Genomic DNA, 24,923 nt, shown 5'->3' on the forward strand with positions numbered 1-24,923 from the left:
AACAGTAAGTACATCCTACCGCAGTACTCGCTAATTAATAAAGTAAATTCGCACAGATCATATATTCGTCCAGACTCGGACCGGACGCTCCGAACGGTACTCCGGAATTCGGGTCAGAGGTGTTCGCATCGCTTGAAGAGTTGAACGGTAAGAACGGAAGGTATAATAAATAAATGTTATAGGACATACTTAGTGCCAGTTACACCATCCGCACTTGAGACTTGACAGACCGATCAACGACACCCGGCGTGCCGCGGCAGTTTACTATGAAACTTTCCATACAATACAATTTAGCGAACTATTTAACGATGACAAACAGTTGGTGCAACCGGCCCTTAGATTACATAAATTGACTAAGGTCAAGAAGGCTTGTGTTATGATGGATATATGGATGTTACTAAATTAAATTAATTGAAATTAAAATAATTTTAAGAAGTAAATTAAACTATATTACTAACTTATAAAACTTAAACTAAAAATAAATAAAACTAATCTTAAAATAAATGACTAAAAACTATTCTATGCTGGCAGCATTTCCTCGCTGTATGATGTGTTATGGTGGATATATGGATGTTACAAAATTAAATTAATTGAAATAAAAATAATTTTAAGAAGTAAATTAAACTACCTATATATTACTAACTTATAAAACTTAAAAACTAAAACTAAAAATAAATAAAACGAATCTTAAAATAAATTACTAAAAACTATTCCCTGCGGCATGTTGCCGTAGATGCTGGCAGCATTTCCTCGCTGTATCGCAATGCTTACTCATTGTGCGAGGAAGCTACCAGCTTTACGATCACCGGTGAATAGTTTTTGGTTATTTATTTTAAGATTAGTTTTATTTATTTTTAGTTTTTAAGTTTTATAACTTAGCTATTTAATTTAGATGTGAAAATGTTTATGCATTTGTATTATATGAAACTATATTACTTAAACATTTTACAACCAATATTTAGTACTTCTAGCGCAGCGAGCATTTGTGTGTATGTATTGTACATCCTCGTGTTTTCTTATTTTTGTTATTTTTAATCGTTACATAATGTAACTAAATGGATGACTATTATTGGCCTTGTTTTATGTAAGCATAATTATGTCTTAGTTATATTTACGGCTGTTATTATCCTAAATACCAATAAAAAAAATAAAAAAATGGGTACTCGCACAACGCTATAGATATAAGAAAACATCTGTGCTCATCACACAAATGAATGCCTTCACCGGGATTCGAACCCAGGGCCTCCTGATTCGTAGACAAGGTCATTGCCAATGCCGACTAATAGGAGCACGTCATATGATAAATCAGGCTACAACAACTAGGAGCATTCACCTTCACTAGTCAAGCAGTTGAAATTCGGTCAAATTAGCGGTATATGACGTCACGTCCGCCAATGCTTCTAAATTAAAACTGAACTGGGTATGTAAATATTGTCTATCAATATTTCGTGTAGGGAGGAGGGGGTCAAGAAAATGTGACATGTTGCACAAGGCAAGGGGGAGGGGGGTCACAAACTTTGTGACGTCACTAACTTATTTGAAAGTTATTTTATTTGCTGTAAAGTTAAATAACAAGTTTTTGGAACGAGAATCGTTTTTTAGGGTTCCGTACCTCAAAAGGAAAAAACGGAACCCTTATAGGATCACTCGTGCGTCTGTCTGTCTGTCTGTCCGTCTGTTACAGCCTATTTTCTCCAAAACTACTGGACCAATTAAGTTGAAAAGGGGGGGGAGGGGGGGGGGGAGGGGTTTGCCAAATGTGACCAAGTGTGACAAGGAGGAGGGAGGGGTCAAAAAAGCTAGAAATTTGTGTGACGTAATTAATGGATGAACGTGTCTGTGGTATGACGTAACTTTTTACAAAAAAAAAAGGTTTGCTTAAATTAGTTTGACTTTACGTGTTACCTATAGCCAAAAATAGGACGACAATATACTTAAGAATCTCGTTTTTAGGGTTCCGTACCTTAAAAGGAAAAAACGGAACCCTTATAGGATCACTTTGTTGTCCGTCCGTCTGTCTGTCTATCAAGACCCTTTATCTCGGTAACGCGTGGAGATATTGAGTTGAAATTAAAACCATATACTCAGGTCTATAGTCCCTTGAAGCTATGAAAAAATCAAACTTTTAAGTTAACGTAAAAAAAAGTTACAGCCGTTTATGCCGCAAAAACGTATATTTCGACACTCCCAAGGGAATTAAAATCCCGAAACTATGAAATTTGCCAAGTAATATTGTCTTACACTACAAGTACGGGGAAAAATCTGATATCTATAAATTTGTAAAAAAAGTAAATTTCGTACGGAACCTCGGTGGGCGAGTCCGACTCGCACTTGGCCGGTTTTTTTTATAGTAAATTCATATAAGTTAAAATATCAAATTCTGAATATGCGTAATATAACTAATAATTATATAATAACATTAATAACATTCCAATACAGTTAATTGAGTAAAAGACATCAACGCGCATAAGAGGGCTTTTATAATCACGCACGCACTAGGGAAGAAATCAAATTATTATTATTATTATTTTTGTGTTTTTAAGTAGTCACACTATACAATATAGAAATTGTAACCTGAAATAGATGTCATATACTAAAGAAAAAGTGGCCAGCCCCTGTGTCCGAGGCCGGAATCGAACCGAATCTTCAGGCGGTTCCCTGAGCCAGAAGGCGAAAAATCTCCTTATATGATCGTGTTTTTCTAAGAGGCGTTGATATTCGTAGACGTGGAAAAAATATATGTAGTTCTTGACTATATTATCTTTAACAACATAGCTTCCGATACACGAATTATGACACTTCGCTCGATACAATTAATTCCCAAAGTCACCTCTAACTCGGACTTTTAATCCTACTTTACTCGGTTATTTATTATGTGATACTATAAAAAAAAAGAAGAAAAAACAATCTTAACGTAAATAGTAATTTCATAGCTTTAGAATTTCGATATTGTAGGGTAACGTTTTTAAAATAAATAAAAACCGACAAAATTCGATCAAAATTGACACTTGGCGCGTATGTTCTTTCCCGTTCTTTCTTGCGAAATGTGACAAAGACAGCGGCAAACCGATGGAACGGCCTTCAGCTAACGCGGCTAACATCCTAACCACTAGAGCACCCGATTACGGCGGTACCCGTCCCAAATTCTGGACTATATGCAATCTTCGAAAGGTCATGTTAGGTTAGGGGCACTGTAGATATAATTATTATAAGATTAACGTGTGGTAGCTACAGAAACCAACTGCGTAGGGGGCGCCACTAGTGGGTAGGGCCAAGTTCTCCCTCCCCTCTCGCCAGTTGAGAGGGGACAGGAGCGGCTAGTCCCACACACCCCCCCTTCAATGGCCTTCCTGCGGCCGAGGAGACGTTGCGTAAATGCATTCGCCCCCTCCGTAAACAAAAAAAAGGGGGCGCCACTACCAAAATTTGAGGGTCTATCGCGAAAAAAAAAAAAAAACGAAATTTCGTTATCTAACATCTCTGTCACTTGCATATTCGAGCGATAAAGAGGCAGATAGCGAAATTTCGTATTCGCGTTTCCCGGTAGGTCCTCTGTAAACAAACCGCCTTGATGCATCAATGTCATACTTATCTCTGAAAACTTGTCAAAAAACTGTTAAAGGCACAGTATGTATAAGTTACTCTATGGTTTACTAAAGGGGCTAGTGCTGCACTCTGGTGGCAGAACATTGCAGTAATATCCCCTATTCAGTTTAAATTTCATTACTGTTTGGAATTAGACGACCAACACTAAATTGGGGCATTTTCTATGAAAAGGGACCTTATTGTCGATGGCGCTTACGCCGCACAGCGTCGCGCGGCATTGTATTTATTTCGGAGCATCGTTTATAATGGCGTAAGCGCCATCGACAATAAGGTCCCTTTATATAGAAATACCACAATTTATATAAGTTCCTAAGGTCACGTAAAACCCCATAAGTCCCATAACCGTGTGGGTAAATAAAACAATAAAGTTATTGACTGCGTGCGTGCTTTGATTACTAAGGTATAAACCTACACCCATGCTAAGGCCGTCCACCCGAGTTTTCGCAGCAATAAAATCGCACAAATATTAATTTTGTGCACGACATTTTAAGGATTATACTTACAAAGTCAGAGAAATCTAGCTAGACGTTTTTAGATGAGAGCGGAATTACGTTTGTATGGAGAACCGAGCTTTTTAGCCCACTTCACTCCAGACTACGCGGCGCATAGTATTATATAATCTGTGGCGGCTCGAAGCCGCGAACGCGAGTGTGGAGTCGATTTTGCTGATTAGCGAACTAGACTCCACACTCGCATTCGCGGCTTCGCGCCGCGATTCGCGCACGTGTGGAGGGCCCTTTCTATCTTTCGATAAAATTATGTAATTATGTGAAAAACACTTGATAAACATATAAAATCTCGAACAGATTTCCTTAACATCATTATTTTTTTATAATAGCACGGTGGGCTATAATTTGAAGCACTCAGCGCCTATTATGGTAACGCATCACTAGGCACTAATCACTAGGGATGTGCCTACAAAGTGCTCGTTAGAAATATTCATTCTAGGAACGAGCTGTGTTCCTGGTGCCTGTGTGGTTGACCTTATCCGGCTCGAACGACCACAATAGGTAGACGCAAACCAAAGATAGTTATAACTCTGTCTTAGATGGATACAGTCTAAGGAAAACGTGCCTCGAAAATCACGAAAATTTGATTCTAGATCAGATGACGCCACTACCTTTGGCCTACTCTCGTATAGAGGGCGCTGACGGTTTCGTTTGTTATTTAACAATTTTAACGCATATCAGTGAAAGAACATGGGTCAAAATAATAAAAATAATTAATGCAAATAAAATAAATCATTTATCCATATTTAAATACATTTTATCGTATTTTTATAAATCTTCATTTTTAGTTTTAAAGTGTGTCGATAGATGGCAGTAAACTTACTGTGGCTTCAAAATTTACTATGACAGTACCGCTGTATTCTATTATATCCTAATTGCGCAAACTAAACTGACGGACGACCGGCCGGAGTCGTTATGACCCCGGCCGTCAGTTTGGTCTGCGTCTACTAGAGAGCTAGAGTGTAGGCGTAAGAGTCGTAAAGTCAGGAAATTTGAAGGAAAATCTTTTCAAAATTTGGCTCGTCAAATCGGTCTGCTTTATCACTAGCTATTTTATAATAAAATTATACTGCAATGGTATTCAGAGTAATAATATACACAAAACTTCCGTGAGACACAGATATATTAAATATATTAATAACGGGTCACTCACGTCCCCGCCGCCCACGTCACCACGCCGCGCTACGTCTGCGCCGGTCCGTCACTCCTCGGTACGGAGTGAAACATGTCGACCGTTTTTCGACTTAAAATACGTGAGTGACCCGTAATTAATATATTTAATATGCAATAATATACATCTGAAAATAAAGCTAACTCTAACCTTTTAAGGTTTTAGTTAGAGTCTGTGCCCTTGCAAATATGGGACATTTTCTATGAAAAGGGACCTTATTGTCGATAGCGCTTACGCCGCACAGCGTCGCGGAGCATTGTATTTATATCGGAGCATCGTTTATAATGGCGTAAGCGCCATCGACAATAAGGTCCCTTTTTATAGAAAGTACCACATATAGTCTACTTTATTCCGTTTCTTCATGATATTTGCCTTTGATCAAAACGCGTAAAAACTCAATATTAAAACAAGTGATCACAAGGCATTCTCAAAATCACTTAAGCACCTAAGCACATCACTAGTAGTTATATAATGTCGGTGTTTGTTTAATCCCGAGATATTACCGGTAACGACCGGTAATATTACCGGTAATAAAGTACCGGAGCCGGATTTCCGTAAATAACTCTGGTGTAACAAGATATCAATGATCTTGCAACTAAGAGTAGGTACATAAGATAATTTTATGTACCTACTCTTAGTTGCAAGATTAATAATTAGTAAGTTTTAGTCCGGTAAACCATTTCGTGGGTAAAAAGTGCGAAATCCAAAACATATATGGGTATCTAATTTATTTATCTGACGCAGGGGTTAATTATAATAATTATAATTATAATCATTATTATTTATTAATAATTTACGCATCACACCCCGGGCTGGGGAAGGCGTAGCTAGAGGATATGGCGCCTGGGGCACAGTCACCAAATTTGCGCCCCCTGACGACTGACAAAAGTTTCCCTGCTGCTGCCTTTTGCTCATTTTGGCGCCCCCCCCTTGGATGGCGCCCGGGGCACTTGCCCCCTCTGTCGCCCCTAGTTACGCCACTGGGGGAAGGCCATTGGGGGGTGGTAGTGGGGTGGTATGTGGGACTCGCTCCTAGCGTATTTTTGAGTATTTTTCTTACTTTACACCAAAACTGGGCTGTGTAATGGCTGTAATGTAGTGATTTCGGATACAATAGCGTTTTTCTCTATTTTTCTCGATAGTAATAGAGCAAGCGAACAAAACCGCAGGCGTTCCCTTGTGTTCCTAGGTTAAGTCCGTATTATAAATAGTTATGCATGCAGGCTGTTATGCAACTTATGCAATGCGAGCGACGACCTCGCACAGGGACGTCCCCGGAGTGGACACGTAATGAAACTCATAATTATGTTACGTACGGTCTATAATCTTTTAGTGAAAGCCTTTGTTTTATCCCTTTTTGTAAAATACTGTGCCTTTTTCTTTAAGAAATAAACATATCTAATCTAATCTAATATTTTATATCACTTAACTATAACAAACTTTATAGTAGCGTGGGTATTGTAGAGGTATAAGGAAATGTAGATGTGCGTAGAATACAAACATTGCAAGTTAAATAAAAACAAAACTTCCGTGAGACACAGACATATTAAATATATTAATAACGGGTCACTCACGTGTTTTAAGTCGAAAACGCTCGACATGTTTCACTCCGCCACCGTCGACGCAAGCTCCTGATGACGCTCCTCGGTACGAAGTGAAACATGTCGAGCGTTTTCGACTTAAAACACGTGAGTGACCCGTTATTAATATATTTAATAAGTTAAATAAAAGCTTTAAATAGGGGGTATTACTGCAATGTTCTGCCACCAGAGTGCAGCACTATACCCTTTAGTAAACCATAAGGTAACTTATACATACTATACCTTTAACCAGGTTTTTGACAAGTTTCCAGAGATAATAAAATACGACATTGATGCATCAAGGCGGTTTGTTTACAGAGGACCTACCGCGGGAAACGCGAATCCGAAATTTAGCTATCTGCCTCTTTATCGCTCGAATATGCAAGAGTGACAGATATGTTAGATATCGAAATTTCGATTTTCTCGTTTCGCGATAGACCCACAGATTGTGGTAGTGGCGTCCCCTACGCAGAGTTTCGCCAAAGATAGATAATGTATGCCAGATGGATACAGTCTAAGGAAAAAACGTGCCTCGAAAATCAAGAAAATTTGATTTTCGTTCAGAGGGCGCTACTGGTTTTGGCCTACAGTCGTATAGATGGCGTTGACGGTTTCGTTTGTTATTTAACAATTTTAACGCATATCAGTGAAAGAACATGGGTCAAAATCATAAAAATAATTAATGCAAATTAAAAAAAATATTTATCTATATTTAAATACATTCTATCGTATTTTTATAAATCTTCATTTTTAGTTTTAAAGTGTGTCGACAGATGGCAGTGAATTTACTGGGGTTACAAAATTTACTATGACAGTACCGCTCTAGTATAAGTTACTCTATGATTTCGCGTAATATTCCCTATTAGCACGTCTCCACAGCTCCTCAGTCCGATAGCACCGGTATAGACAGGAAACAGACCCACGCGACTTGACATCGCCCATACACTCGACTCCGATAAAAACGGGACACTTCGCCTACAATCTCCGTACAAAGTCACCCATTTCAGTTGCTCTAGAGTGGAGGCTGCAGGACATTCGTCTATAATCTGCATGCTATTGATACTTGTATCTCGATCACTACTGAGAAACGCGATCGATAAAATGTGATTTTCTAATGAGTTGTGTTGCAGAAAACATCGTACAGTCGCCATCAGATATATCGGAGCGGCCAAGGCGCTCACAAATATCTGAACACGCCTCTATTGTCAAGGCGTTAGAGTGCATGTTCAGATATTGTGAACACCTTGCCCGCTCTGATATATCTGATGGTGACTGCACATATACGAGATACGAGTATAATGCGTTGTTTACGAAAAAAACACGAAGAAAATAACATCACATCTTGTTTTATAATCATATTTTATGAATAATAATTATACCGTAAAGTCCTCAACTGTATTTCTTGTGAAAAACTCCCTTATTATTAAGACATATAAATGAAAAGAGCCGGGCCATTCCCGTGGTTTAAAATTCGAATCTAGGTCGACGAACGAGGTCGGGGTCGAGGTCGGTCGAGGTCTAGGAACGTGAGTGACCCGCCCTAATATACTGTTTATATTGTGACGGGTCACTCACGGTTTTTAAGCTGCATCACAAACATATTTATAATTGCCTTTTTCAACTTAAATCCGAAAAAAGCACAGCGACTAATTAGGTCGCTCGTACGCTTGTTTACAAGTATTTTTTAACTATAAAATACTTACCATCAACACGGCTGCCATTTTCATCATCTTGCCAGGTGTCACTTATCAGTATTAGTTAGCATCACTTATCACTCAACACTAGATTAGCACTTATCATGATATATCACTTAGATACACTTGTATGTAACTTTCCTAAATGTTGCTAAAAAAAATATAGTTAGAGATCCGATAACTTGTTTTGTAAATGGTTTGTTTATATTGAAAAATGAAATATAATGCAAATAAAAAAAAATATTAGGTATATGGGGCATTTTCATTGAAAAGGGACCTTATTGTCGATGGCGCTTACGCCGCACAGCTTTGCGCGGCATTGTATTTATTTCGGAGCATCGTTTATAATGGCGTAAGCGCCATCGACAATAAGGTCCCTTTTTATAGAAAATACCACATATTATTTGGAAGCCCCATTCTTCTATAATTTACTTCTAATGATCATTTGAAATGGCACAAGAATATCGTGAACATTCATAATTACGGAAATAATCTACTAAACATAATACTAGTGACTAGGGCTTAGGTCTGCGTCGGTCCGCCAACGCGTTCTCCCGTTAAAGCTACTCGTTATGGAGCGAAATAAGAGCAATTTTCGACTTAAAAGTACGTGAGTGACCTCTTTAATATATTTAATACTAGCGACCCGCCCTGTCTCCGCACGGGAGCAATGCCGATGTATGTATGTATGTATGTATGTAAACACTTTATTGTACATAAGACAGATTACAAACACAATAAAAGAACATAAATATATACAATGTACAAAGGCGGACTTATCCCTATAAGGGATCTCTTCCAGTCAACCTTACATATAAACCTTCCTCTTGAATCACTCTATCTATTAAAAAAACCGCATCAAAATCCGTTGCGTAGTTTTAAGATCAACGTATACATAGAGACAGATATACAGCAGGAAGCGACTTTGTTTTATACTATGTGGTGATGTCCGTGTCTTACGTAAGTTTTGGTATTTTAGCTGATAGTAGTGTATTCTTTAGCGCCTAAGCAATATAAAACTGGCAAACTAGGAATAGTGCCATCCTGCGAGACAGGCATAGCCTAGTGCAGGTGTCACGGGCAATTTTTATATCTTGCAACAACATCTAGCAGTGTTCAACTAGAATAAGTTTACTTAACCTTGTTTAAATCATAAGATTCACTGTATCAATAAACTATTTTGATTTTTTTGAATTTGGTTTACCTAAATAAGCTTTAATATAAAAGAACTTATTTAAACTAAAGTCTTGGTGACTCGTATGAATTTTCTTGCGAAACAAGCAAGAAAAAAACATAACACTTCTTTGGCAGTTAGCAAAAAATATGATTCAGTCAGAAATAAGTCGGTCAGTCCATTCATGCCATTATTAATAACCGGCCAGAGTGACCGACATCGACATCAATTGTATTAATGTTTTATAATTTCCTTTATCGTTTTTAGGGGTCCGTACCGAATAGGTAAAAAGTACCCCTTATGGTACGACTACAGACTACAGAGTCGTACTGTCTGTCTGTCACATCGCTAAATATCTCGAGAACCCTCAACGCTATCGATTTCAAATTTGGAATATTTATGAGTTAGGCTAACCTAACCGCATTGAAAGTATTATTTTGTTTAATTACTTTTTCCTTTAGGTGGCCCTGTTTAAGTGATTTTAGGTATTTGCAGCACAATTTGTTTTAAACTTAGTAACATCGTCTAAAGAGCCTTCATTTGTGTGGCAATCATTTCAAATAGCAGTAGGCATTTGTAACAAATAAACAAGGATATTTATATTCACAATAAATATGAAATAATTATAGCTATGCCTCCGTAATTACATTTACAACTACCCAACACATTCTGCATCTTATACCAAAGGAATAAGATTGTAATTTTTCTACAATTAATGAAGAGGGACATCGTTAACGTTTCGGTTAACGTTTCGATTAACGAAACGTTATATGATTAAACTAGTTGCTTAACGCGGTTGACAAATCGTTACATAGTCCATGTCTTAAGTAACTACATGCTCGGTGGACCGTTTGGAATTGAGTAATGGCAGGTACCTACTACCTAGGTTCTGTAATATTTCTAATCGATTCTCTTATTAATTTCCTGGTACATTATTCCATGTACAAGCTTCATGAATGCCAAGTTTCATGCTTTTATGCCAGGACAACATTTTGAACTATGAATTTACAACCGTACCCAATAACCGAACCAATATTATGAATTTAGACTAAATATATGTAAACGGGAGAGTCACATATTTATAAATTGCGTGAGTGACCCATGTTTGGGGCATTTTCTATGAAAAGGGACCTTATTGTCGATGGCGCTTGCGCCGCACAGCGTCGCGCGGCATTGTATTTATATCGGAGCATCGTTTATAATGGCGTAAGCGCCATCGACAATAAGGTCCCTTTTTATAGAAAATTCACGAAAGTTTTGTTTTTAAAATAATAGACTATTAATAGTAAAATAACTTAAAATACGACCAAAGATTACAACAATAGATAAATAAATTAAATATTCAAATTTGAGTAGGAAACTGTCAGATAAACTTTCTACAAGACAAAGGCAGAGAAAGGCGCAGTAATGCCGTATGGATGTCAAATTTACACTCACGTAATTTCCTTGTTGTGTAACGTACGTAACGCTGACCATATGTAATGTACGTTAGATGTGTGTCTCATCGAATGTAATCAGTTTTTAGTTAGGTAGGCTTCCTCGCTCAACGTCTCAGCTTAACAATCCAGCGAGGAAATGGTGCCAGCGTCTTCGGTACTATGCTACAGCTGCTGTTTTTAGATTTATTTTAATTTTATTTTAGATCAAGCCATATTTAAGGTTTTATTATTAGTTTTAATCATGTTATTTAATGCATTTATTTGTTGTAAAAATAGAAATATGCGACTCCAGTACATACAATAGTACATACATACAATAGGTAAGGTAGGGGAGACCGAGGTGAATTGTGACAGAGGAGAGTTGTGACATTGTCGAATTTTTGGAACCTTTTAACTGTTAGCGAGCTTGCAACAATGCGTATTTCTTAGCTAGTAAGTTGAACTAGCAAACGCGCGCTATTGCGAGCTCGTTATTAGTTAATAGACTCCAAAAAATCGACTCTACTCTGTCACAACTCACCTCGGTCTCCCCTACTAGCTTTTTGTTCACATTTGTGCATGAAGGGTATTTTCAACGAAAACGTAATACGGAAGTAATATGTATGTTTAGTTTTTGACCAGAAAGCCGCTTCCATACAAAAGAAATTACCATCTCATCAAAATTTAAAACGACACGCTTATATTACATTAAATTTGGCATGAACATTTACTAATATATATCTATGTCATGTCTGTCTGTCCGTCCGTATGTCACAGCCACTTTTTTCCGAAACTATAAGAACTATACTGTTAAAACTTGGTAAGTAGATTTATTCTGTGAACCGCATTAAGATTTTCACACAAAAATAGAAAAAAAAACAATAAATTTTGGGGGTTCCCCATACTTGGAACTGAAACTCAATTTTTTTTTCATCAAACCTATACGTGTGGGGTATCTATATATATATCTATGGATAGGTCTTCAAAAATGATATTGAGGTTTCTAATATCATTTTTTTCTAAACTGAATAGTTTGCGCGAGAGACACTTCCAAAGTGGTAAGATGTGTCCCCCCCTGTAACTTCTAAAATAAGAGAATGATAAAACTAAAAAAATTATATGATGTAAATTACCATGCAAACTTCCACCGAAAATTGGTTTTAACGAGATCTTGTAAGCAGTTTTTTTTAATAAGTCATAATTCGCAAACCGCAATTTACCTTTCACTCACGTTTCACATAGAAAATACATTGTTTAAATTGTGTAATGTACGGAACCCTCGGTGCGCGAGTCCGACTCGCACTTGGCCGGTTTTTGTTTCCTAAATGTCATCTATTTCAGCTGCTCCAAAAACATAATAATATTATAATCAAGTACGATTATTTCTTGTCGGTTTGAACAGAAATGTGGTTGAGCCAAGCGCCGCGCAACTGAGAGAGCACTGTAGAAAGTACGCTCAATAAAAATAAACATCAGTGAAGGAAAGTCGGCCGCATAGAATTATTACTTAGCTGTTTTCGGGGCTTAGGGTCGATACAATTTTGTAGAGATAATAAATACCGCCGTGCCGGCCCCGGCCACTGGAGGGATTGGTCACTTTTTACCGTACCTCAAAAGGAAAAAAACGTTTTGTTTTATAGGATCACTGGTGACTGGTGCGTCTGTCTGTCTGTCTGTCCGTCTGTCACAGCCTATTTTCTCCAAAACTACCGGACCAATTAAGTTGAAATTTGGTATACATATGTAAGTTTGTGACCCAAAGACGGACGTGTAACGTAAACAAATTAATTTTAAACATGGGGGCCACTTTTGGGGGTACATGAGAAAACTTAAAAATAAAATTTTTAAAACTATATCGTGTTACATATCAAATGAAAGAGCTCGTTATGCGAATCTCAAATATATACTTTTTTGTTTTTAAAATAATAAGTTTAGAAATTATTTAAGAAAATAGCCAAAAAAATTACCATTCTCCACGGTTTAAAATTTTGAAAAAAATATATAAAATAGCTCTTGACCTAAGATCAAAGCGAAACCTATTAGAAATGTGCAGTCAAGCTTGAGTCGGACTTAATCACATAGTTTTTGATTTGTTTTTTCTTTAGTATATGACATCTATTTCAATTTATTACTTACTAGCGACCCGCCCCGGCTTCGCACAGGTAGTTCAACTAATTTACACAAAACATTTACAAATTATACACATAAACCTTCCTCTTGAATCACTCTATATATTTAATAAAACCACATCAAAATCCGTCGCGTATTTTTAAAGATCTAAGCATACATAGGGACAGACAGACAGCGGAAAGCGACTTTGTTTTATACTATGTAGTGATTTAAAGTATTCAACACAAATCGAAGTATGAGTTTAAAATAAAAACAATTTGATTTAATTACCGTCGTGACCGCTTCTGACTCAGGCACTGTTAGTGCTTGAAAATGGAGACCTAGGCTCTCCGAAACATGTCGCGCGAGTGACTAAAAATACGTGAGTGAAACCGCTAAGCTAGCTAATATAAGACAATTTGATTTACTCCCTAGTTGGAAATATGATGGTCTATCCTATCTATATCAATGTGGTTCAGTAAGGGGGCGGACTGAAAATCAGCGCTGCGCGGTCAATTCCTGGTGAAGTGGCTGGCGCAGCATATGCTGAGCCCGCTCCTTTTGTCGCGCATGCCAATTTTTTAATTTCTCTTTTGTCGTGTGGCAATAAATGTTTTCTTATTCTTATTCTATAGGTATATGGCAGTCATCGCAAAAAGGAGCAAGTTTTTATTTATTAAATAAACGTTCCTGTAACGCACTATTAGCTTAACAAACAAGATTTATCTCTTAGAAATTATAAATGCAAACGATGTAACTTGATGCGGATATTTTACATAACACCACTCGATAGGCCGAAATATTTACCGTTTTAATTATGTAAACAAAACTGAACGCTCTTTAAAACCGCCCGCAACAGGTGCAACCAGATGGTGCGTTCAGCGAAGCGGCGGTTTATTCATCAAAATGTAACCTCATCTTCCATGGCTAATGTTTGGAAGTTTCTGAAGTCTCTAGGTTTGGGCAAACCTGTAAGTCAATTTGATAGTACCTCTTTCTCCCTTTCTGACCTTAACAAGCATTTCTCGTCTGCCCTCTCCGTTGATGACAATGTCAAAATTAACACCCTTTTTGAAGTTTTGTCCCTACCTTCGATTGGCGCGGTCTCTTTCTCTTTCTCACTCACTACCCAATCAGAGGTTAAGGCTATCATTAAGTCAATTCAATCCAAGGCAGTTGGTTGTGATGATATCGGCCGGTATATGATAGTATCTGTCCTTGACTGCGTGCTTCCTATACTGACTGATATCATCAACTTCTCGCTTTCTAACGGCGAATTTCCATCTCTCTGGCGCAGGGCGTTCGTCATACCTCTACCAAAAATCAATAACCCCTCTTTAGTAAGTCATTTCCGGCCCATTTCCATACTCCCGTTTCTGTCGAAGATCGCTGAAGCGGTGGCTCACAAGCAGCTGTCTAGGTTTATTTTCTCAAACAAACTTCTGAGCCCCTTTCAGTCAGGTTTTCGGCCGGGACATAGCACCTGTACTGCGCTGCTTAAGGTGACTGAGGACATCAGACGTGGCATGGAGAATCAAATGGTCACTGTACTTATCCTTGTAGATTTTTCAAACGCATTCAACACTGTTGACCATCAGATTCTCCTTGGCCTTCTTGAGCACCTCAATGTGTCGCCTGGTGCGCGAAATTGGTTCTCGGCTTATCTTTGCGGACGTCAGCAAGCGGTACGAGTTGATCGCGCTTTGTCGGAATGGTGTGACCTAGCCACTGGCGTGCCTCAAGGAGGTATCCTTTCACCACTACTGTTCTCCATATTTATTAATTTTATTACTCCTGACCTTCGCTGCTCGTACCATCTTTACGCCGACGACCTGCAACTCTATGACCATTGTAGCGTTACTGACCTAGCTGCTACTGTTGACAAATTAAATCTAGACCTCTTACATATCCAGCGATGGTCTGAGAAGTTCGGTCTGTTTGTCAATCCGTCTAAGTGTCAGGCCATTGTCATAGGTAGCGAACGCCAGCTCGCGAAAATAGATTCTACACCCCCCGTATATTTTAATGGCACTCCGATTCCTTACAGCCAGAGTGTAAAAGACCTAGGCGTCTATTTAGACAGCACCCTGAGTTGGAAGATACAGGTAGCTGAAATTTGCCGAAAAGTCACTGGATCTCTACATGCCCTTAACAGACTTAAACACTTTTTACCCGTTAAAACAAAAATATTATTAGCACAGACATTAATCCTACCTATAATTGACTACGGTGATGTGTGTTATCCAGACTTAAATGAAGAGCTCTTGAACAAGTTAGATCGTTTACTAAATAACTGCATTCGTTTCATTTTCTGTCTTCGTAAATACGACCATGTCTCCTCTTTCCGCTCTAAACTCGGCTGGTTTCCTATACGTGTTCGTCGAAATATTCGCATGCTTTGCACCCTCTTTTCTGTTATTAATGATCCCCAATCTCCCGAATATCTCAAATCTTTCTTCAACTACTATGGTGTTTCTCGTGTCCGTCAACTTCGCTCTACTGGCAACCTTTCTTTGTCCATACCATCTCACCGAACAGGTTTCATGTCCTATTCTTTCTCTATTCAGGCAGCTCGCCTTTGGAATAGTCTCCCTGTTAAAATTAGACAGTGTCCGAATAGATTTGCATTAAAAAAATCCTTACGTGAGTACTTTGCTGGCAGAACGATGAATTCTTAGTGTTTCTGTTTTGAAAGTTTCATCTGATATCTTATGTATTTGTATGTATGTATATTGTATGTATTTATATGAATATTATATATACAGATATATGTATGTATGTCTATGCCTGTCCATTATTTAACTATACTTGTATATATATATGTAATCACTATGTTGCACCGCCTACAAATTATCTGCTTTGCCCGAAGGTTGACTGGTAGAGAATGCCTCATAGCATTAAGTCCGCCTTTTGTACGATTGTATTTTCTTTTGTGCAATAAAGATTAAATAAAATAAATATCTGTTTATTATTGATTCGTTGACGTCAGTAAAAATTGTCCACCGATAATTTTCTTTTTAACGGGTCACACAGTCTGATATAACTTTTAAGTATTAACATAGTTTTTAAGCCTTATAATATGTAATACTAACACAATGGGATCACTGTTATCTTGAAAATAAATAATAATTGAAATTTAATTAGTTTTGTGTAATGTCGATAAAAATATACAATAAATTGCCGGAAGAATTAAAAGAAGAACCAAGTGAAACAGCATTTATCCGCAAGCTAAAATAATTTCTATTGTCCAAATGTTATTATTCTCTAAATGAATACTTAGAAGAAATTGTAAGTAATACCTAGAATTAAGTGAAAACCTAGATTTATTTTATTATTATGAAAGTGCTTTTCTCCTTATTTGCTGCGCCCAACAGGGTACATAATGTGATCAATAATTATATTTATATTCCATCTGTGTAACCATTATGTGCAATAAATGATTGAGTATTGACATTTCGATTTGTTTAGAAGATCTTTAACAGGGTCATCAATGTCATCATCTGCTGTACAAGGCGCGAATCAAAATAGAATAGAATAGAATAGAATCCTCTTTATTAGCACAGCTGAGTAAAAATATACAAAAGAGAAAAAACTATTGATTAAATATGTAGAGGCAGACAACAGGCCATCTTATCGCTAAAGAGCGATCTCTTCCAGATAACTCTGCATATTTAACATATTATGTGAGTGACCTAATTTTAAATTCTTTAAATAGATTGTTAAATCTTCAACATACAGTGAAAATATATAAATGGGATACCATTTTATATGGTTTTTAATGCATTAACGTTTTTTTAGATAGGATACTTTAAATTTTTTTTGTATGTTTTTGCAAATTCAACCGCGTGTGTGAACTTTCCACTAAAGCCTTACATAAAACGAGTTCTGTTAAAATTACATTAAATTTGGTTAGCGGTACATTTATTGTATTGACATTGCACTTACTTACATTCAAGAGCAATTTAATCAGGTCACTACATATGGCAACTTCCATACAAAATGATCAAATTTTATTGCTTTTGTGTGTATATCTAAACGCAGGATGTAGGTCAAATTAATTGGTTTATTAAATTAAAAAAAATATATAATACGATTAAGAATTTATTAATCAGTTTATTACACTTATACTAGAAAAACAAACTACTTTATGGCCTAAATAAGTGGTACTGATAAAAAAAAAATTTTTGAAAGTGAAACCTATTAACCTAGAATATATTATGCTGAAGCAATCAACATCAGAATCGAAGTGATTTGTTAAAATTTTGTTAGTGAAAAACGTTTTCTCCCGAAATGGAAAATGTATGAAAAAAATGCCTATTGTCAGTAGCTATCCCCTCTTAAAAGCAAAGAAAACTTTAAATCAACAAGAAAAAAGTCAGAATCATATTAGTTTCATAAATAAAAAAGATAATCAAAAAGGTCGAAGAATTCCATACAGGCCGCTCCAAAGTAAAAAATCGTAATTCGTTAATTTCTTCGTAACCGCTACACAGATTCAGATCAGTTTGACGTTTAAAATAACACCGCACCGCGTGTACTGTCAAAATCTCTGCAGACTTTTCTTGGTCTAACTCTATTCAAATATTTCTTAACGTGAAAGTAAAGTATAAAGTACATTATCGGATCTCTAACCGCTTTCTTACATCTGTGCTCATTAGTATTACTATCTTACTGTGCCCTTTTCATTTAGAAACATCAGCTTATACAGCACAATTAAAATACTTGTTATCTATCTATACATACATTAGGAACATCTTTTCACGGTATAGTTAGCTTTAAATAGCGTTTCTTTTTTTTTGCCATTTTTTTTATGTGACCTTTTTTGCAACTTTTGTGTTATTTCCACTCAGAATCACGAGCTCTTTGGTGTATGCTGTTTGCTGATGACATTGTGCTTGTAGGTGAAAACGAACTAGAGGTGCAGAGCAGACTTGAGAAATGGCGGCAAAAATTGGAGAATGTTGGCCTAAAGATCAGCAGATCTAAAACAGAACACATGTTCTGCGATTTTGGCGGTCTCTCCAGTTTTGCTGCCATAGAACTCGATAGCGTTACATTGCCGGTCTGCTCCGACTTCAAGTACCTCGGTTCGCTCGTACAGTGCGATGGCAATATTGACCGTGACGTGAAAAACCGGATTAGCACAGGATGGATGAAATGGCGACAGGTTACGGGAACCATTTGTGACGCCCGTATGCCCCTTCGGTTGAAGGGTAAAATTTATAAAACGATCATAAGACCTGTCGTCATGTATGGATCAGAGTGTTGGGCCCTAAAGGTGAAGGATGAAAAGAGATTGCATGTAGCGGAGATGAGAATGTTAAGGTGGATGTGTGGCGTGACGAGAATGGATAGGATAAGGAATGAGTATATAAGAGGAAGCCTGAAAGTTGCACCCATAACGGAAAAAGTAAGGGCAAATCGCCTAGCATGGTACGGGCATGTGATGCGGAGGGATGAAAGTCATGTGACGAGAAAGGTATTAAGAATGAATGTGGAGGGAAGTACGAGGAGAGGAAAACCGAGGAAAAGGTGGATGGACTGTGTGAAAGATGATATGAAACTAACGCAAGTGAATGATGAGATGACGGGTGACAGAGATGTATGGAAGAAAAAGACATGCTGCGCCGACCCCAAGTGAATGGGACAAGGGCAAGCGAATGATGAATCACGAGCTCTTCCAATCCTAATGGGATAAAAAAATGTTCCAAGGTTTTTTTCCTATTGTGTTACCATATCCCCATATACTTTGTATGTATGTATGTATGTATGTATAAACTCTTTATTGTACAAAGACATAGAACACAAATATGGCACAGAAATAGGCAGTACAAAGGCGAACTTATCCCTTTAAGGGATTTCTTCCAGTTAACCTTTGAGTAGATGAGAACTTTGTATGGCGGTAACAAAAAGGAAAGTTTGAAAAATGTATGGAAATTTTGGGACACTTTTTTTCTCATATATAGGATGAAAAGGGCTCGTGATCCTTACTAGAAATGACAAAGTGTCAGAGAAGATCACATAAAAAAATGGCGAAAAAAAGAACCGCTCTAAAAAGATAGTTAAAGTGTCAAATTATATGTGTCAGGACGGATTTAAAGGCCTATGTCAAATAAAAGTATCATAGGTAAACATATAGGTATGTAGCATAAAAGTAAAAATCCATGATGGAACAAATCGGTTATAATTTATAGGGCTCATGTCTCCCCCCCCCCCCCCTTTCGCTGGGCCCTGGGATGATCTTAGGACAACAGTACCTAGATATTTTTCTAAACTGGCGATACATTTGGCCACTTTAGATGTAACCAACTATTCGTACTGTTACTACAGTACGCATTTCCCATTCAAGAAACTAAGAAAGTTTACGTACACAGAGCAAAAAATCCTAGAAAAATTACCGAATCACTTCACTATTCAAATCCTTGGCACTGTCACTTACACTCGTTTCGGTACACGTTTTTCGGTACGTATATAGCGGTACACGGTACGTGGTACACGTGCTGCGCGGGCGGCGGTCGCGGGAGAATGCGCTGCGCTGGCGCAGCGGCGTGCGCGCTGTTAATGGGAAGTTGTGTTAGAGGATAATGGATAGTGAAATTTTATTATGGATATTTTAAATATTTTGATTTGGTTTACGTTAAGTATCAGATAAACTAATAGGTATTAAATACATTATACATAATCGAATTTAAACTGTTGTGAGACATACTAACATTAAATAATTTCACGGTATACGCGGCACACGTTTTATTCGGCGGCGGTTTTATTCTTAAGAATTTGAATGACTTGTATTTAAAATGTATTTTATTTTTACCCATAAAGATCTGTATATCTGTATCTGTACACGGGCGACGCGGCGCGCGGCAGTACGCAATACACGGTCGTCGTGAACGCTGCTCGCACTATTAGTGCTTGAGAAAGGAGACCTAGGCTCTCCGAAACATGTCGCGCGAGTGACTCAAACAAGTGAGTCTAAACCGTGAAATTATTTAACATTATACATATATAAACTGCCTGGTTACTTGACGCTTTAGGTTAGTCACTTTATTATTATTTAACATTATACATATATAAACTGCCTGGTTACTGGACGCTTTAGGTTAGTCACTTTATTATTATTTAACATTATACATATATAAACTGCCTGGTTACTGGACGCTTTAGGTTAGTCACTTTATTATTATTTAACATTATACATATTATAAACTGCCTGGTTACTGGACGCTTTAGGTTAGTCACTTTATTATTGTTATCACATCTAGGTCAATGTATGTGGAGTTGTTTGTTTTGGTTTGAACATTATAGACAATACATTGTATAGATAAATAGTCATTCAATAATATTATTTACAACGAGTCGACGAAGCGCGCAAAAATATAAGAAAGATCTTAGTTACAGGTGAAAGTCACCATAACTGGGTCCGTTTTATTATAACAAACGTCAATAAAATGGAATATCTTTAGAGACAACCCCTTGCAAAAAAATTTTTTAATTACAATTCAATCAATCAATCAATTTCTTTCAATTTCTTTACAGTCGAAGGCAAAAATATCGATCCGGACAAATGGCTCAAAAATATGTGAAAACGACTTTATTGTCTAAGGTACAGCGTAAGAGCGTACACATTTTTGAAACTTTGGGAATGTATATATATTTATGCCCAACATGTACAACGGTTAAAATTTGGGCTAATATTTTTTTAGTTGAAAATTCCGTGTTCAATATTCAAAATCTCTATCATTAATCATAAAAAGTGTACCTAATGAAAGTATACGATAAAATAAACAAGAAGAGTTGTCTTACTTAAGAAAACTAATTATTGCTTTTTTTCCTCCGAATTGTCTTAAAGTTATGTGAATTCGTTATAAATTAATATTTAATCATTATTATTAAAGTTTTTTTGTTACTAACACTGCTATGGGCAATGCCTGAAAATAAATGATTATTTAATTTAAGAAATAAAACTATGAAAACGGATTATATCGCGTATATTGAATTTATAATACATCCCGACGTTTCGAACTCTTTACAGCGTTCGTGGTCAACGGGTGACTCAATATATAATCCGTTTAATCCGGGGATATAATCCGTTTTCATAGTTTTATTTCATGAGTAACTATCGCGGTAACCGAAGACAATATTATTTAATTTAATTTTAATTATAATTGCATTCGTGAACGAATGATTTTATGATGTAATTGTTGTTGTTATGCTGCAGTAATAAAAAAAAACTTTTTTAATAATAAGACACAAAATAATATCTTATACTTATGGCATTGTTTTAAATGAAATATGCGCAGGCGAACTTCTAACTAAACATAAGGCATTATTAATTATTTGTCAACCTTCAAACAAAGAACTGAGAAAGCAATTGTTCTGTGAGTCATAAATAAACAAATCGACAATAATACAATATAAAAATAAAAAAATACAACAAAAAAATACATAAACTTACAAAAACGATAGCAATAAGTACTACAATAGTAATTATGTTTTAAGAACTTTATTTTCCTCAAAAAAAAATTATACATTTCACTCCATGAATAGATCAAGTAGATCAGTGAGCATCGCAAATTATACAAAAGAAACAAAAACCATAAACTTATTAAATTAAAACTTTTTTGTCACAATAACAAGTAGCAACAGAAAAATGTAATATAACATCATTAATAAAATAAAATAAATTAAAAAGCCTTTTTATTTTACGTACTAGCCGGCCTAGGTACCGGTATATCGATGAGGTCCAGAAAGACCTATGTGAAATCCAAGCGGCTGAATAGCGTCGGATCGCACAGGACAGGAACGGGCCAAGATCCACTTCGGGTCGCTGAGCCAGCGAAGTAAGTATTTTACGTACTTAAGAATTCTACTCCAAAGTCGGTTAGGAACCAACCTACAAGATCAGCTTCCCCTTAAGAGGATGCAACCGAACGCGGAAGCTCGCGCTGACCGCGGCCCGACCAACTTAACTTTACCGTCCGTGACCACTTCGCCTCTACCAAGTAATTACTACTATTACTAGTACTACTACTACTAAAGTTACTAGTAGGCGTAAAGCCAGGAAATTAGAAGGGAACAAAAGATTTAGCGCCATGCGATTTTTTTTTTTTATACTACGTCGGTGGCAAACAAGCATACGGCCCGCCTGATGTTAAGCAGTCTCCGTAGCCTATGTACGCCTGCAACTCCAGAGGAGCTACATGCGCGTTGCCGACCCTAACACTCCTCTCCCTCGAGCTCTGCAAACCTTACTCACCGGCAGGAACACAACACTATGAGTAGGAGGTAGGATCTTGCGATTGAAGATAAATAAATTATTTAATTAGACACAAAACTTCTCTCTTATTAATGATAACTAGTTTTTTAATTAACCTTCAATATATTACCAAAGATAGATACATATATATTACGAATCCTGCTACCACGTGACAGGCATAGCCTAGTGTGGGGCCACAGGATATCGACTAATGTTAACAATGTTCTTAGGGTTCCGTAGCCAAATGGCAAAAAACTTATAGATTCGTCATGTCTGTCTGTCCGTCCGTATGTCACAGACACTTTTCTCTGAAACTATAGAAACTATATTGTTGAAACTTGGTAAGTAGATGTATTCTGTGAACCGCATTAAGATTTTCAAACAAAAATAAAAAAGCAATATATTTTGGGGGTTCCCCATACTTGGAACTGAAACTCAAAAAAAATTTTTTTTCATCAAAAATATTTCTTTTAAATCAATGAAGGGTACACGGAAAGAACATGTCTAGTCACTTTTTTCGGAAAATTAGATTTTCATTTCAAAATGTAGGGAGCATCAGAGTGGTATCAAAAGATATAATTAATGAACTATTAGTTATATCTTTTGCTACCACTGTATAATATATTGTAACACAACTTTTTTTTAAGTTAAAAAAGACCTGGTCACGGAATTTCCATACATTTTGACATGGTTCCAAATTTTAAAACCGCGATTACTAAAGTGACTAGACATGTTCTTTCCGTGTACCCTTCAAATATTCTTATTCTTATTTTTAAGATTTGGCGCTGGTTTTTAACTTTTATGTCCATTACTCTGAAAATCTACGTATCGCCAGGTCCTTCTGTTATAATATCACTATTATACACTAATATCACAGAACATATATTACATATTTTATGCCGGATAAAGATATATGATACATGTAAAATAAATAAGATAAAAAAAAAGATATAGGTACGATACGACTGAAAAAAAAAAATGAAAATAAGATAAGTTTTCGTGTTTTTTTGGGTAAAAACGGGACCCTATTAATAAGACTCCGCTGTCCGTCTGTCTGGCTGTCCGTCTGTCACCAGGCTGTATCTCATGAACCGTGATAGCTAGACAGTTGAAATGTTGATAGATGATGTATTTCTGTTGCATCTACAACAACAAAGACTAAAAACAAAATAAAATCAATATTTTAAGTGGGGCACCCAAACTTCAAACGTGATTTTTTTGCCGTTTTTTTGCGTAATGGTACGGGAACCCTTCGTCCGCGAGTCTGACTCGTACTTGGCCGGTTTTTCATATCAAGCAAACTAGGTTTTCTTTCACGGATTGACGACCGGTCTGGCCTAGTGGGTAGTGACTCTGCCTGTGAAGCCGATGGTCCTGGGTTCGAATCCCGGTAAGGGCATTCATTTGTGTGATGAGCACAGATATTTGTTCCTGAGTCATGGGTGTTTTCTATGTATTTAAGTATTTATATATTATATACACCGCTGTCTGAGTACCCATAACGCTAGCCTCCATGGGCTTACCGTGGGACTTAGTAGTCAATCTGCGTAAGAATGTCCTATAATATTTATTATTTATTTATTATTATTAGGTTTTGATTGGAGTCTGACCTTGCAATTATAGTCTAGTTTTAAAGTGATGTTCTTCATGGCTTTTGTCATTGTGTAAAAAGTGTAAGCTTGTAAAGGCTCTCTTTGTCTACCTATGTATAGGCAGTTCATGTAATGCCTAAGACCACAGGTGGACTTTTTGCAGTTCACTCTATACAGTTCTCGTCTTCGAAAAATAATGTTCGTGAGTTGGCCGCCCGCAAACGTAACTTGGTGTATTGGTGTAACGGTCAAGAATCAAGATGGCGACACGACAGTTTATGATGGTAAGTAATAAAGGTAATGGGTGAGTGCTTTCCGGACTTTCTTATACGATCTCAAGGTTGAACTGAAAAAAAAAACCCGGCCCGCACTTGGCAGTCGGACTCGCGCACCGAGGGTTCCGTACTTTTAAGTATTTTTGTTGTTATAGCGGCAACAGAAATACATCATCTGTGAAAATTTCAACTGTTGAGCTATAACGGTTGATGAGATACAGCCTGGTGACAGACGGACAGACAGACAGACAGACGTTTTTACAAAAAAATGTAGGCGCGAAGAGTTGACGTAGAAAATTTTAATTTTGTGCCTTTTTCAACTGACAAGGTGGGTGTGTATATATATATAGAGTATATGTCACTTTTATTCGTTTACTTGTTTTCATTAAAATAAACTTAATGGTTCTTTATTTATAAGTAATTAACAACGGGAAAAAACAATGGTTCTTAAAACAATTCGCCCTTATACCTACTTAGATTTATTTATTTCCATGACATAGCTGTTTTGTTTTGATTTTTTACAATAGTGTTACTATAAA

General features: G+C 36.8%; 1 protein-coding gene across 2 annotated transcripts in view; it reads right to left on the reverse strand.

Moving 5' to 3' along the window:
* Positions 1-24,923, reverse strand: part of LOC134750954 (rhophilin-2-B) — a 173,330-nt gene that overhangs the window by 72,835 nt on the left and 75,572 nt on the right. Inside the window, exon 1 of one of the 2 annotated variants that reach the window (XM_063686240.1) lies at positions 8,570-8,719. The exons of the other annotated variant lie outside the window; for it this stretch is intronic. Coding sequence (XP_063542310.1) covers positions 8,570-8,596 — 27 coding nt within the window. The 5' untranslated portion in view covers positions 8,597-8,719. Of the gene's footprint in view, positions 1-8,569; positions 8,720-24,923 lie in introns of those variants that run through there. 2 annotated transcript variants of the gene reach the window in all.

Source organism: Cydia strobilella, chromosome 21 (assembly GCF_947568885.1).
Source record: "Cydia strobilella chromosome 21, ilCydStro3.1, whole genome shotgun sequence".
NCBI lineage: Eukaryota > Metazoa > Arthropoda > Insecta > Lepidoptera > Tortricidae > Cydia > Cydia strobilella.